The sequence below is a fragment of the Camelus bactrianus genome, chromosome 11, assembly GCF_048773025.1.
Source record: "Camelus bactrianus isolate YW-2024 breed Bactrian camel chromosome 11, ASM4877302v1, whole genome shotgun sequence".
Taxonomy (NCBI): domain Eukaryota; kingdom Metazoa; phylum Chordata; class Mammalia; order Artiodactyla; family Camelidae; genus Camelus; species Camelus bactrianus.
In genome coordinates, this window is record NC_133549.1 from 69,256,288 (window position 1) to 69,269,514 (window position 13,227).

The following is a 13,227-nucleotide window of genomic DNA, read 5'->3' on the forward strand; positions in this document are numbered from 1 at the left end:
TCTGTAGTAGATACATGAAGGCCAGTGACCACGGTTGGTATAAATGCTGTGAGTCTATTTGGCTTCCTGGACCACATCCTCAAATTTTTTTATCATGGTAATCATCTGGAAGCTTTTGATTATAAAAGAAGGGCTTTGAGTGAAGGGAAGAATTATGGGTGTTGTACATTCACATGAAAAACTTGAGTGGACAATGGGGTTTTAGAGTCTCTGTTCTTCTAAAATAGAAACTAAATTCCATCTCTCTTCTCTGGACAGGGCTGGTGGACGAAGCCATTGATACCAAATCTCTGTTGGATGCTTCCGAAGAAGCAATTAAAAAAGACCTGGACAAGTGTAAAGTAGCCATGGCCAACATTCAGCCTCAGATGCTAGTCGCTGGGGCAACCAGCATTGCTCGTCGGGCCAACCGGATCCTGCTGGTGGCTAAGAGGGAGGTGGAGAACTCTGAGGACCCCAAGTTCCGTGAGGCTGTGAAAGCTGCTTCTGATGAATTGAGCAAAACCATCTCCCCAATGGTGATGGATGCAAAGGCTGTGGCAGGAAACATTTCTGACCCTGGTAAGCAACGCATGGTGTGGTTCACCTCGGTTGAGAGGTTAGTTCAGGAAGCTGACAGCGTGGGGAGAGGAGATGCACCCCACAGCCACCGAGTACAAAGTCTGGGAGCAAAAACTACAGATACTTAATTCGAGAATGCTAGGTTACTCCTTTTCTGTCCAAAATATATTGGACAGAATATTTTCTGCAATATTGACAGGATTATTGTAGATTCGTTTCTCTGGACCAACTTCTCTGTGCTTTTTTAATGTTGTCTGACTAAATAGCTCCTGGTCCTGTTTAGTCAGTATTTTGGAAATTTTTCAAAAGATGCTTGATAACCAGTTTATACCAGCCATTTAGCTTATGTAACTGGCCTAACTTCTGCTTTTCTTAAAATGCTTTTTCTGTGGACAACATCCTCTATGTCTGTCAAATCTGGGAGGCTTAAGTTGACCTGTGAATCCCCTAGATGATTATCTTGGTCATGCACCAGAGAATCTGGGTTTTCTTTGGCTGAATTTGGATCATGTTTTCATGTTACTACTAAAGATGTTGCCACTCCCTTCTGGTTAGAAACATCTGAATTCCTTCTTGCTGTGAGCATCCAAGGTTTCTAGCCTCGTCTGTGAGTAGAATCCACTCAGTGTGAGAGAGTGGGAAGGAAGGGCTGCCCTCTTCTTCCTCAGCCCAGGCAGAATCTTTCTAGTTTTCTCAGCTTGCCATCACTAAGTACATGTTGAGTTTCCTAATCGGCGTTTCTAATAGTTTGAGTAGATGGCTGAATTCTAGGTGACCGGATAGACAGTAGCAGCAGCTCAGCATAGGGGTTAATATGCTGAATGCCCAGTGGAGCAGAGGAGTAGGGAGAAAGGTGAGAAGTACTCCAGGGAAGGTGCACCCCATCTGAAACTGACATCTCCGCTGTTCTGAGTGGGGCCGGCTTATCTCTTGACTGCTTTATCATAAAAGAGGTGATGGACACCACCTGAGCCCAGAGTGTTCCTGCCCAGGAACGTCCCAAGGACCTGTTAGTTGTACAGGCAAGAAGGCACCCTGGGCAGGGAATTGCTTTGTGGTGCTTCTGACTCTTCGCAGGCCTCAGGGCGTCTGCCTGGCGTTTACCTCCCTTCCGCTTCAGTCACTGCCTGTGCTGCTTGCTGGCAGCTTCACATCCAGCTTTTGTTACTGGAAACCAGTTCTTCTGCTGGACAGACAGTGCTCCAGGGCGCTGACCTGCCCCACTGAAAGTGAGTGCATCTGTGTTTAGGCCTGCAAAAGAGCTTCCTGGACTCAGGATACCGGATCCTGGGAGCTGTGGCCAAGGTCAGAGAAGCCTTCCAACCTCAGGAGCCTGACTTCCCGCCTCCTCCGCCAGATCTTGAACACCTCCGAGTAAGTAAATTCAGACATGGGGAGAATTGAGCAGCAGGGTTTTGGGACTGTGGCAAGAGAGAAATAGACTGTTCGGAGCCTCAGTCACTAGGTGGCTTTAACTTTTACTTGAACCTTCATCAGAGGCACAACTTGACTTTCATTCCTGAATCCAGTGGAGTCCTAGCCCAGTGCTTATGCATGGGGTGTACTGGGTAAGTGGGGGTCTGTGCTGTTGGCCTGCTGTAACGGGGGCGCCTGGAGCAGAGGAGCTGGCTTTGGTGCATGTGGATGTGATGAGTGATGAGTTGGGGAGGAGAGGGAAGGAAACCTGCACAGCCTGTGATGAGCATTTGTGTCCCCAGTTGACGACAGCAAAACTGAGGTGTTTAGACTCTTGTGTATGTTCCTTCCTTCATCTGACTTTTTTTTTTTAGTAACACAATACAGTCCTCTTTTTAAAAAAGTTTATTTTTCCCCAGCTAATTATAATTTAAAATCTTTTGATGCCCCACAAAATACTATAAATTGTTTCTTCCATAGGTAAATGGTCTAGGAGGAAAGCCGGGCACCAGCTGGCAGATACAGGCCCTAGAACCCGAAATACTGATTATCTGTGGACACTGACTCCAGCAGTACTGGGAGTAGTTTGACCTTGGGAATAGCTTATTGAGGCAATAATTTGACTGATTAACTTTCCCATATTTAATGCCCCAAGTTCAACTTTCCCATATTTAAGTCTCTAAGCTGGTTGAGGACAGAATTGGGTCATTGTGCCCATAGTTAATGAACGGTGCTTCCCTAGCCTTCAACGCTTCTCTTTGATTTGATTCTTTCTGGCTGGGCTGTTTTGGTGGGTTAGGGCCAGGAAGAGGGCTATTCAAGGGAATGGATTTTTATTGATCAATAGACTCGTGACATTTGGAATCAAGATCTTGGAGGGCATTTGGTCTGGCTACTCCTCGTTGACAGATGAGGGGCTTGAGGGCAGAAGTTACAAGCCTGTGCAGCTGCCCCTCAGCAGAGTCAGGGCTTGAACTTAGATCTTCTTTGAGAATCCTTGGTCTGGTAGTGCTGTACTTGCCTCCCTGGGATGTGTCCAAAACAGTAGCTGCTAACTTTTTGTGGAGAGAAAGGGAAGAAAATATGTTTCTGTTGAGATTGAAGCAGGTGGTCCTTGTGCTCAGTGTGGGTGGTCTTAAATGGAGTGAATGTGGGTGGCTTTTTTGGGGATGCTTTTTAAAGGAACGGAAAGAATTCTAGTGGGGAGCAGTTCTTAGGGCTTTACTTATGACCTGGCGATTCTTTCTTAGCTGACAGATGAGCTTGCTCCTCCCAAACCACCTCTGCCTGAGGGTGAGGTCCCTCCGCCCCGGCCCCCACCACCAGAGGAGAAGGATGAAGAGTTCCCTGAGCAGAAAGCCGGAGAGGTGATTAACCAGCCAATGATGATGGCTGCCAGGCAGCTGCACGATGAAGCTCGCAAATGGTCCAGCAAGGTAAGTAATGGAGCTCTTCTTGTTGAGAGAGGATGAAGACCATGCACACAGCCTAGGAAAAGTCTCTTTAGAAAGTCACCCTCTCTCTGCTTTGGTTTCTGTTGCCAATAGCAAAACCCTCGTCTTCCTGTGGCTTAGTGAGATGTTTCTGGTGCTTGATGGTTTCTCCTGGCAGCTGAGAGCTAGGATCCCTGTGGTTTGAGATGAAGGTTCCTTTCCTCTGTCCTCTAGAGTGTCCGCTGCCCTGACACTGGACATTTGGGGTCTTTTAGAAATTGCTTTTCTTTCCTGGGTTGCTTAATGTCTTTAGTTGCTCTCTTGCTAATTATCCACACTCCAGACATGGCACTGTCTTCTTCAGGCTCTGCTGTAGCTACATGAAATGGTTGCATTTTCCTTCTATTTCTTCACAGAAGCAGGTAGATTGGTGTCTTAGAAGCCACGTGCTTTTTCCTTTTCTCAGAATCATCTTACCCCTCAACTCAAGACAGCTCTAGGCCAACTCCAACTGAACAAACCGGAAGTGTAAATATTGACATGGTCGGTGAAAATGTAGATGCTGCAGCGGTCATGCCCGGTGGATAACTTTTGTCTCTTTTGCTCTAAATGATGAAAAATGAGTGGTAGCTTTTCTAGATAAGAGCTAAATGTTCTCATTAACCCCGCAGTGGGATGTAGCTCCACTCCATCCAGGGGTCCATCCCTACATCTTTATTCCCAACACCCATTTGCCTTTGTTCTTTTCACACCCTCAGCTGTCTCAGGCTCTTGTAGTGAATGTCGTTCCCCGAGGGACTCCTGCACATGCAGCTGATCTTGGGTTTTTTCAGGCTGGGAATTTCACCTTGGTTTTTTACCTCTGTATTTTTCTGAACTGTTAGCTGTGAGCCCAGGTTCCAAGAAGGAATGGTGACCTTGATGGTTCTGGGCCTGACTTGGAGAATTACTTATACTTACGTCTCTCCATCTGGGACATGCACACCCCTGGGACCATTAGTGGAGTCCCAGTGCATGTGGAAAGTGGGGTGGGGGTGACAATGAGAGTTTTATTCAATGGTTTTTAAGAAAATGTAAATTCCATTACAATAAGCCCAGATACATTATGCAGTGGAACACAAAATACACTTGAATTGTAAAGATAAACAACTTGAGTTTGGGGTGAATGAGAACCCTGTTTTGCAACAGGAGAGATTTAAGTTGTACCCAAAGAACAGCTTTCTGAGTTGATACTCGCAATAAATGCAGTGTGACTGTGGTGTCTCTGAAGACTTTACAGAGAGCTGGCCTGAAATGTGGCTTTTCCCTAAGATGGAGCTGGATGAGGTGTCTTCTCGAGGCTCCTTGTAGCTGGGTGATTGTAGGGTACTTGATAAGTTCTCTTCACTCACCATTGTATTTTTCTTGTCTCTCTTGGTTTGATATCTGCTACCTACGATGTGTCATTTTTAATTCTGAGACTTTTAACTCTTGGAGAAAATAACCTGCGTCTGGCAGCTGCAGAGCTGACTCAAGACACTTCCTGTGTCCAGGAAGATGTAGAGCAGTGTCCATGTGAGCCAGCAGGGTGTTCACTTTGTCCTGTTCAAACTTGTGTGGCTGCATTTACTCTTTCCCTCTGGATTCGTTTGGCTACTACAGTTTGGTTGTTTGGCTTCTCAAAAATGTTCTGACATGAGAATTACTCTTGGCAAATTTAACTTTGGTAGTAAGTGTATAAAAAAGGAATGCCACTTGCTTTCTTTGTATAAATATTTCTCTGGAAACCCTCTGCTACTGGAGTAAGTCTCCTTCCCTTACTCGCTGTGAATGGGCTGGTGCTGGAGGCTGAGAATTCCCTTCTCTGTGGGGCGCAGTTCATCTGACTCCTGGAGAGTATCCATTCTCTCCCATCCTAGGCGAGCTTTGGTTACTAAACCAGCTGAAGCTCAGTTTCCCAAGTCCTACTGTGCTCATGCTAACACTGTCCCTGTTTCTCATCCTTCCTACCATCGACAAAGCCGGGTAACCCAGCCGCTAAGGTGGGTATAAGTGTTGTAGCTGAGGCAGATGCGGCTGATGCTGTTGGGTTCCCTGTCCCCCCTGACATGGAAGACGATTACGAACCTGAGCTGCTGTTAATGCCATCCAATCAGCCGGTCAACCAGCCCATTCTGGCCGCGGCTCAGTCATTGCATCGGGAAGCTACCAAGTGGTCTAGTAAGGTACTGACTAGCACCCCTGGTTGGGGCTGCTCCATATGCATCCGGCCATGTGCAGCCTTGACACATTGCATCACTCATGATCTGTGCGGGTACTGTGAGTCTGAGCCGGGCGGGCATCTGTCTGTCTGCACCTTGTTGTTAGGACTGGCTTCACAAGTTTGGTAGGTCTGCTAATGCCAGATTAATTGAATTGCATTTATATTTGGGGGCTAGGGAGAGGTAGGGTCACTGTTCGAAAGGATTCCTTTCCTTACTGACCAACATTGGAACCTTAAACCCCTTGGGAAGCCGTGGATGCGTCTGTCAGACTCTCAGGTCAGGAATCGTTGTAGACCATTAAGAGGTCATCTGGCCTGATCTTTGGGCTTTGCCTGCCCCCCTGCTGACTTCTCACTGATGGCTCAGGCAGTTGATCAGGGTGAGAAGCAGCTTTACGTGGCAGGGTCTCTGGGGAGGACTGCTTGCTGTCCTGCACTTGGCTGTGTGGCAGATGCTGGCCTTAAGGGGAACCCCCAGGGAAGGGGGCCTCACTGCTTGTCCAGGGGTTTCAGTGGGAGAGGGGGTGGGAGTGGGGGACAGAGAGTGCTCAAGGCTGCAGGACAGGGACCAACAGAACTTTGGTCTTGGGGCGTGGGGGATGGGGGTGATCACTTTTTTCCTCTTGAAGGTGGCATGTTGCAAGAAGAAAGGGTTTGAAGAGTGATGGGTAATAAGTAACACTGGCACTACACCATCTTCTAACCAAGGTCCTGAAATTCTGGAATGATCCCAGGTCTGCACTGGAAGAGGGGTCCCAGACAGCCTTGTCTAACATGCTCCTCTTCTCATGCCTCCTTCCCATACCTGTGTTCTCTGTGGCCTCAAGTACTGCCTGAGATGTTACACGCCTTCCAGCGTAAATGATCAGGCACTTCGTGGTGACTGTGGAGGTCTCTAACAGAGCACCCTGCAGTGGCATGGTTTGTGAATGCCTCACTGCATTATACATAAATTGAAAAGCATGAGGGGAAAAATGAGTAGGGCCTGGCCTTTTAGGTAGTTTTGAACATTGCATTTGTTATTTTTGGTTGTTACCAGACAAAAGATGAGCCTTTTGAAAGCATAAAGTAAATTACTTGTACATTTCTTTATTATCACCCATGAGGGTTTTAATGAGCCAAAATGCCAAATCTAAGATAAACTGCTATTAGTTGGAGTGGGAGTTCCATTTACAGCTTGACTCAAGATTTTTATTTTTCCAGTGCCTCTCCCAGCATCTCTTAGCTGAAAGTTTCTTCTTTAATTGAAGCCACTTAGCTAAGGGACTGAAGAATTGATTCTTGGCATTTTTAAATGTGAAAAATTAAAATAACATGTTCCTTTAGGCTGACAGACAAACAAGAGGCAGTAGGGGGAAGGCAGGAGCAGTCTAGGTCAGGAAATTTTTTTTTTCCACCAAGGCTAATAATAGTTACTTGGTTTATCTTTTAGTTCAGCGACAATCCTTGGCTGCTACTTGTAACAAGGATAAGGATGAAGAGGATGATTTCAGCATCTGGAAAGGCTCATCTGTATTTTTCCCCTCAGGCGAGCTCTACTGCTTTCACCCCACAGAAAGGAAAATGCCTGTTTAACCAACTTCTTGGCCCCATCCCCGTTTTATTGAAATGATTAACCTGGAGATGCTGAAGTGCTTGTTTAATGCTGTGCCTGGGGCACACACGTTGTCCTGTCAGATTAATATCCAAGTCTTCCTTTTATGGGTCAGGTGATCTCTCTCTCTCCTCCTCCCCTCACCCCTACCCTTTCCCCTCCCTCTCCCAGTGCTGGGGCGAGTGTCCTGGCTCACTCTTCTGTTTCTCCTGTGCTATCCGTATCACTCAAGAACAGTCTGTTCATCCTCTTCTCACCTTTCTGAGGACTGCTAGAGCAGCAGGCTCCCTCCTTTCTTTGTTCTTCTGCTTCCTTCCCTAACTTGACCAGGGTGTGGGCTGAGCTCACACCGTATCTTGCTTCTCTCTAGGGCAATGACATCATTGCAGCAGCCAAGCGCATGGCTCTGCTGATGGCTGAGATGTCTCGGCTGGTCAGAGGAGGCAGTGGTACCAAGCGGGCACTGATTCAATGTGCCAAGGACATCGCCAAGGCCTCAGATGAGGTGACTCGGTTGGCCAAGGAGGTTGCCAAGCAGTGCACAGATAAGCGGATTAGAACCAACCTGTTACAGGTACTCAGGGAAAGTGTGTGTGTTGGGTGGGTGGTATGGGAGGGAGAAAAGCAAGAGACAAAACTCGTTGAGCAAGGAGGAGGAGGCACGTCAGAATGGGAAGAAATAGCAGAAAGGGAAATATGTATTTGGGAAAGACAGATTCAGGAAAGTTTATTTCTGAATCAAATGAAAGAATTTTAATGCTTCCTTTCTGGACAGAAGGACTAGACTGATCCTTGGGGGAAAACAAGTGGAATCTGGCTGTGGATTTATTAAGTGCCTTCTGCACACCAGCCACCAAGAATACAGAGGTGGATAAATCTCGCCCTTGAGAAGCTTGCAGGCAAGAAAAACACAGAAGCATATAAACTTTTCTTTTTAGGTATGTGAGCGAATCCCAACCATAAGCACCCAGCTCAAAATCCTGTCCACGGTGAAGGCCACCATGCTGGGCCGCACCAACATCAGTGACGAGGAGTCTGAGCAGGTACGTGGCCGCTGCTTCTGCTTGCTCGCCAGCAACTGCTGTGCCACTTTGTGGCAATTTAATTCAGCTTTGGGGAAACTTTACCTGTGAATTGAGTATTCAGTGTGTGGAATGGAATCTTCAGCTCTCTCAGAAGGGCACCTGTGTTGGAGGTGAATCAGAAATCTGGAAGGGGAGTGAAAAGTGTGCAGCTTTTGTCATTTTATGGCCGGTTAAGTGTCTGAATCAGCACCAGTTAGGACTGGACTCAGCTCTCTTCCTCCCTGGAATAGGTTTGGCTCCTTTGAGGCCTTCAGTGCCTAGTCACTCCCACCCACTGTATCTTTTTGGCTAGAGAGAATTTCTGCTTCCTTGCTCCCTGTGTGATAAGTTCCTCAGGGAGGATGAATAGTGTAGGCTTTTCGGGGACATGGAGGTGGTTAGGCCTGTGCTGAGGCTGAAATGACATCTCAAAGGAGGTGCTTCTCTTTTGGTTTCTTTGACATAGATTGAAATAAATATGGTGGGAGTGTTTACTTAAGCGATGTTTCTTTTGTGTGTCTTGGCAATCACTTCTTGGAGTGTGTTCTCCTTCCATTCCTCCTGGAAGTGGGGCTGAGGTCTTTCAGAAAGCCCTCATTTGAGGACCTCTTCCTCTCTTTATCTCCCCACTAGTAGGCCCTGCTGTGAGCCAGACTTCTAATTTCTTCTTATGGTAGGTAGTACATCTTTTGTTGACCTGCTCAGATGAGGCTTATCATACATGAGTTATGTATGTGACACTGTATTCCGTACTAATGTAGGGGAGTTTAAAAAACAGACAGAGTCCCTCTCCTTGGGGAAGTCACAAATAGTTCTAGGTCAGGAGGAAGAGGTTAGGAGCACTTCAGAGGAGACAAGGTGGTTACTTTTCTTGGTGCCAGCAGTGCTGCTTTCAGTACTGAGTTTTAATTCAGCAGTGCTCACCTTAACCCTCTCTTCTCCCAAACCATGGGAACTGGGTCTTCACCTTTAACTTCCATGTCTTCTGGGCAGGATTTGGGCACTTACGCCTTCCTGTCATCTGACCTCTTCTGCTCCAAGAAAAGGAAGTAGGCAAAACAGGGAAGGAAGGGTTAAGACTCAGAGTTTCAGACCTTATCATTTAGTTATTCCATTAACCAACAGAAATGTATCTTGGGAGCATCTACAATGTTCCATGAAATATTCCAGTTACAAAAAAAAAGGTAGAAACTGGTAAGTGGTAGAATGGAAGAAACACAGGACTGTTAAGTCAGAAGTTTTGAGTCTCCATCCTGACTGTTGTGTGAATTTTGTTGGCAAGTCTCCGAACTCTCTGGACATCGGCCTCTTTGTTGACCAGGTAAAAAGATAAAGTGTTTGGGAATTCTAGTCCATAGTTACGGCTCTCAAAGCCCTTGAATCCTCTGAAATTGAGTGCACAAATTTTGTGTACATGAGCATTTTTCTGGGAAGAATTCCACAACCTTCATTAAACCCTTAAAGGGTCTGTAGCTCAGAAGTAGTTAAGAATTAAAAACAAACAAAACAGAAAAGAAAAAAGTTTCTGTGGTGGAGTACGTGTGATCCCAGTCCTGTATTTTGTGTGTTTAGAAGATTTACTTGTCTACTTATCATGGATTTATAAGGTGGTTGGTTTGTTTACTTGGTTACTTTTTCATTTAATTGAAGGATGAGGAATGCTGGGAACTGGGACGGTGGTTGGTGATTTAGAATAAGGTGAACAAGAAAAGCCTCACAAAGGTGACAACTGGGCAGAGATCTGGAGGAAGTGAGAACAGAGCCATGGGGGGGAAGAGCATTCTAGGTAAAGGGGACTGTAAGAGCCTCTGGCAGGAGTTTGTTTGGACACCAGGAAAGCAGTATACACTGGAGGCCACATGATGGTACAGTACACAATCAGGGATGGTCCAGTTTTGAGCTCTTTTTGGTGAAACAGCTATAAAGCACCAGTGATGTGAGAAGTACGAGTAATGTCAGGTGCAATAGGGTAAACTGCGGTCCATTCCTGGCTTAAGCCTGTTTTTGAGGCAGGGCTCCATCAGGGACTGTGAGTAACGGAGAGCTCCTCTTTCTTTGCAGGCCACAGAGATGCTGGTTCACAATGCCCAGAACCTCATGCAGTCTGTGAAGGAGACTGTTCGAGAAGCAGAAGCAGCTTCAATCAAGATTCGAACGGATGCTGGATTTACACTGCGCTGGGTTAGAAAGACTCCCTGGTACCAGTAGACACCTGGTTGAATCTGGCTGACACAGAAATCCCTGCTAAGCAGAATGAAAATGATCTGAGTTTCAGGAGCTGCCCAGGATTTGCTAGGAGGGTTGAAAGCCACATCCTGGCCTGACATAACAGAAAGGAATGTGTCCTCTTCACGTTAGAAAACATTTATACTCTTGTCATGGACACTTTGAAACGTGTCTCCGTATAAAGCCTGTATCCTCAAACACGGTTATACTCGTGCACACTCTATCCCAGTAGACAGACTGGGTTTCTAGCCCATGGACTTCACATAAGCTCAGAATCCAGCAGTGAACACTAGCCAGACACCCTGCTCTGCCCTGCCCTTCCTTGTTCCTTAGAGGACAGTCACCTCTCTGCTTCATTTTCCCTGCACCTCTCCAACCCCCACCCCTCTCTCTGCCAGGCTCCCAAGATCCAGGGCCCAGGCAAGTCGGTTAAGAGGGAAATCACTGTGCCTCCAAAATTTGCTTTGGGCTTTCTATGTTGCTGCTGATCCTGCCTGCCTTCTCTGGGGGTGCTACCTGGGTCCTTTTCAGAAGTGAGCTTTGTTGCTGCAGGGGAAGGTGGCCACTAGGGAGCCCCAGCATATAGCGCCTGGATTCACTTCCTGTCCTCCCCCATTTAATCCTTCTGTTTCCACAGTGCAAAACCAAATTTCACTTTGTCAGGGGGAAATCACAGAATCACAGGATTCTGTCTTTACCATGCCCGAGAGCAATGTCTGTGCTAGGGAAACTTTCCGTCCCATATCCTGCCTCAGCCTGCCAAGGTTAGCCATCCCACAAACACACTGTGTGTCCTGGTGCTCTCTGCCAGAGAGGCAGAGTAGCCTGGGTGTGGCCCTGCCCATCCTCCCAGCAGGGCCACTCCCAGGCATTCCACGCTTTGTCACTGCCTGCAGAGGTCTGTGCTGAGGCCTTACCATTCATTCTTAGCTCTTACTGTTCTTTCTGAGCTGAAATGCTGCATTTAATTTTTAACCAAATCATGTCTCCTGTCCTGGCTTTTGTACTCTTCCCTCACACCCTTCCTAAACAAGATTTTAAAGATAAGTGTTTGTTTTATAATTTTGAAAGATCCTTTTTATCCTTTTGAAATTCAGTCCTAAGAATTGGTGCTTGCCCCCCAGGGGTGTTTAATGGAAAGGCAATCCTGTCTGAAGGACACTTTCTACCCAAGGGAAGTGGTACCTGCAGACAGGAATTCTGGCGCTGCTGGGGATAAATCAATGAGAAATAGTCCTTAGTAACTCCTACCTCCCTCAGCCAACCACCACCAAGCCCCTTGCATCCTCTCCTCCCTCCCAAGTACAGGTGGTCAAGAGTGATGCGTATAGTATATAATTATCACCACAGTAAGTTTCCTATTAGCAAAGTGACAGAGAAGGTAATTTTTCCTTTTCTGTACGTATCACTGCTGTCTAAGCATTCCCCAGCACATGAAACTGTATTTCTTCCCAAAGCCAGAACTGGATGAGTAAAGTAGTACGAACCCTTGCCTGAATGTTCTTCTTTCCCACCTCCAGTGTGTGTTAGATCCTAACATCGAATGTGTAAACCTTGTCTTAAGTTGGTACTGTACACTCAGGCTTCCTCTATTCCTTTTAACTGATGATTATTTTCAAGGCCCTCAGCATCTTTGTATAGTTGCTTACTTGATATAAATGCAATATTAATGCCTTTAAAGTATGAAAGTATGAGTCTATGCCAAAGATCACCTTTTGTTTTACTAAAGATTACTAAGAGGAAATAAGAAAAATCATGTTTGCTCTCCAAGTTCTTCCAGTGTTTTGAGACACTGGTTTACACTTTATGCCGATGTGCTTTTCTCTAATATCAGTGCTCAAGACACAGTGAAGCAAATTAAAAAAAAAAAAATCCCTGAATGCTGATTAGAGATATCACCACTAAAAAACTCCATTTATAAGCTAGGATTTGTTATATGCAAATATTTTCTGTCTCTTCTTTTGTTCTGTTTAAAACAATAAAATGCATTTGTATAAATAATGCTTTCAATGATGGGTATGTTATTTTAGCGAGAACTTTTAGATTAGGTTTCTCCTTTGTTCTGAGGAACAGCCAATGAAGTTAATCCTCACGATGTGGAAATTAGTTTTATTTAATCTAAATGCTGTACTGGAAGGAACTAGCAGTAATATATTTACTTGACAAGGATCTGGGTACTAGAGGATACTTTGGGGATTTTACACTAGCAGGAGCAGAAGGGACAAGGTTAACTTAACAGTGAGAGGAAAGCAGCGGATGTGGATCATCCCCTGGTTGAAGTAGTCTGTCCTCGTCATAGAAATGCTAGCTCTACTTGGAGGCCATCACCATGCCCTAAGAAGCTTTAAAGCTGTTACATGTGCAGCAGTATCGCAGGTCTATCTTTCATATTCCCAAACCCAGTACAGAACAATAGGGTGTCAGGGACCTACCAGAGCCATGAGGCAGAGCTACCTTTGGGGGACATTTTCCTCTTTGTGGTTGAGGAAGCTCTAAGAGTAGGAGCAGGTTCTTGGAGTAAAGCTGGGACATCACTGTTTTTGCCTGATTTTCTAGATCTAAAAGGGGTAAATTACTTTAAAGGATGACAGTGCTGCCTACTACATTTGTCACTGCTTTAACTCAGAAAAGTTGCTGACTAGGGATGCAGATCCCAGCTGTTTGAATTAAAGAGAAAAGTCCAAGGCTACT

General features: G+C 46.0%; 1 protein-coding gene across 4 annotated transcripts in view; it reads left to right on the forward strand.

Annotated features, from left to right (window-relative positions):
- Nucleotides 1–12,537, forward strand: part of VCL (vinculin) — a 91,675-nt gene extending 79,138 nt beyond the window's left edge. For 2 of the 4 annotated variants that reach the window (XM_045522791.2, XM_010963148.3), the window contains exons 16-22: nt 259–561; nt 1,811–1,935; nt 3,228–3,413; nt 5,411–5,614; nt 7,617–7,820; nt 8,185–8,289; nt 10,372–12,537. In XM_045522791.2, coding sequence (XP_045378747.1) covers nt 259–561; nt 1,811–1,935; nt 3,228–3,413; nt 5,411–5,614; nt 7,617–7,820; nt 8,185–8,289; nt 10,372–10,518 — 1,274 coding nt within the window. In that variant the 3' untranslated portion in view covers nt 10,519–12,537. The remainder of the gene's footprint in view (nt 1–258; nt 562–1,810; nt 1,936–3,227; nt 3,414–5,410; nt 5,615–7,616; nt 7,821–8,184; nt 8,290–10,371) is intronic. The other 2 variants (XM_045522792.2, XM_010963149.3) reach the window with 1 other exon arrangement.
- The last annotated feature ends 690 nt before the right edge of the window (nt 12,538–13,227 follow it).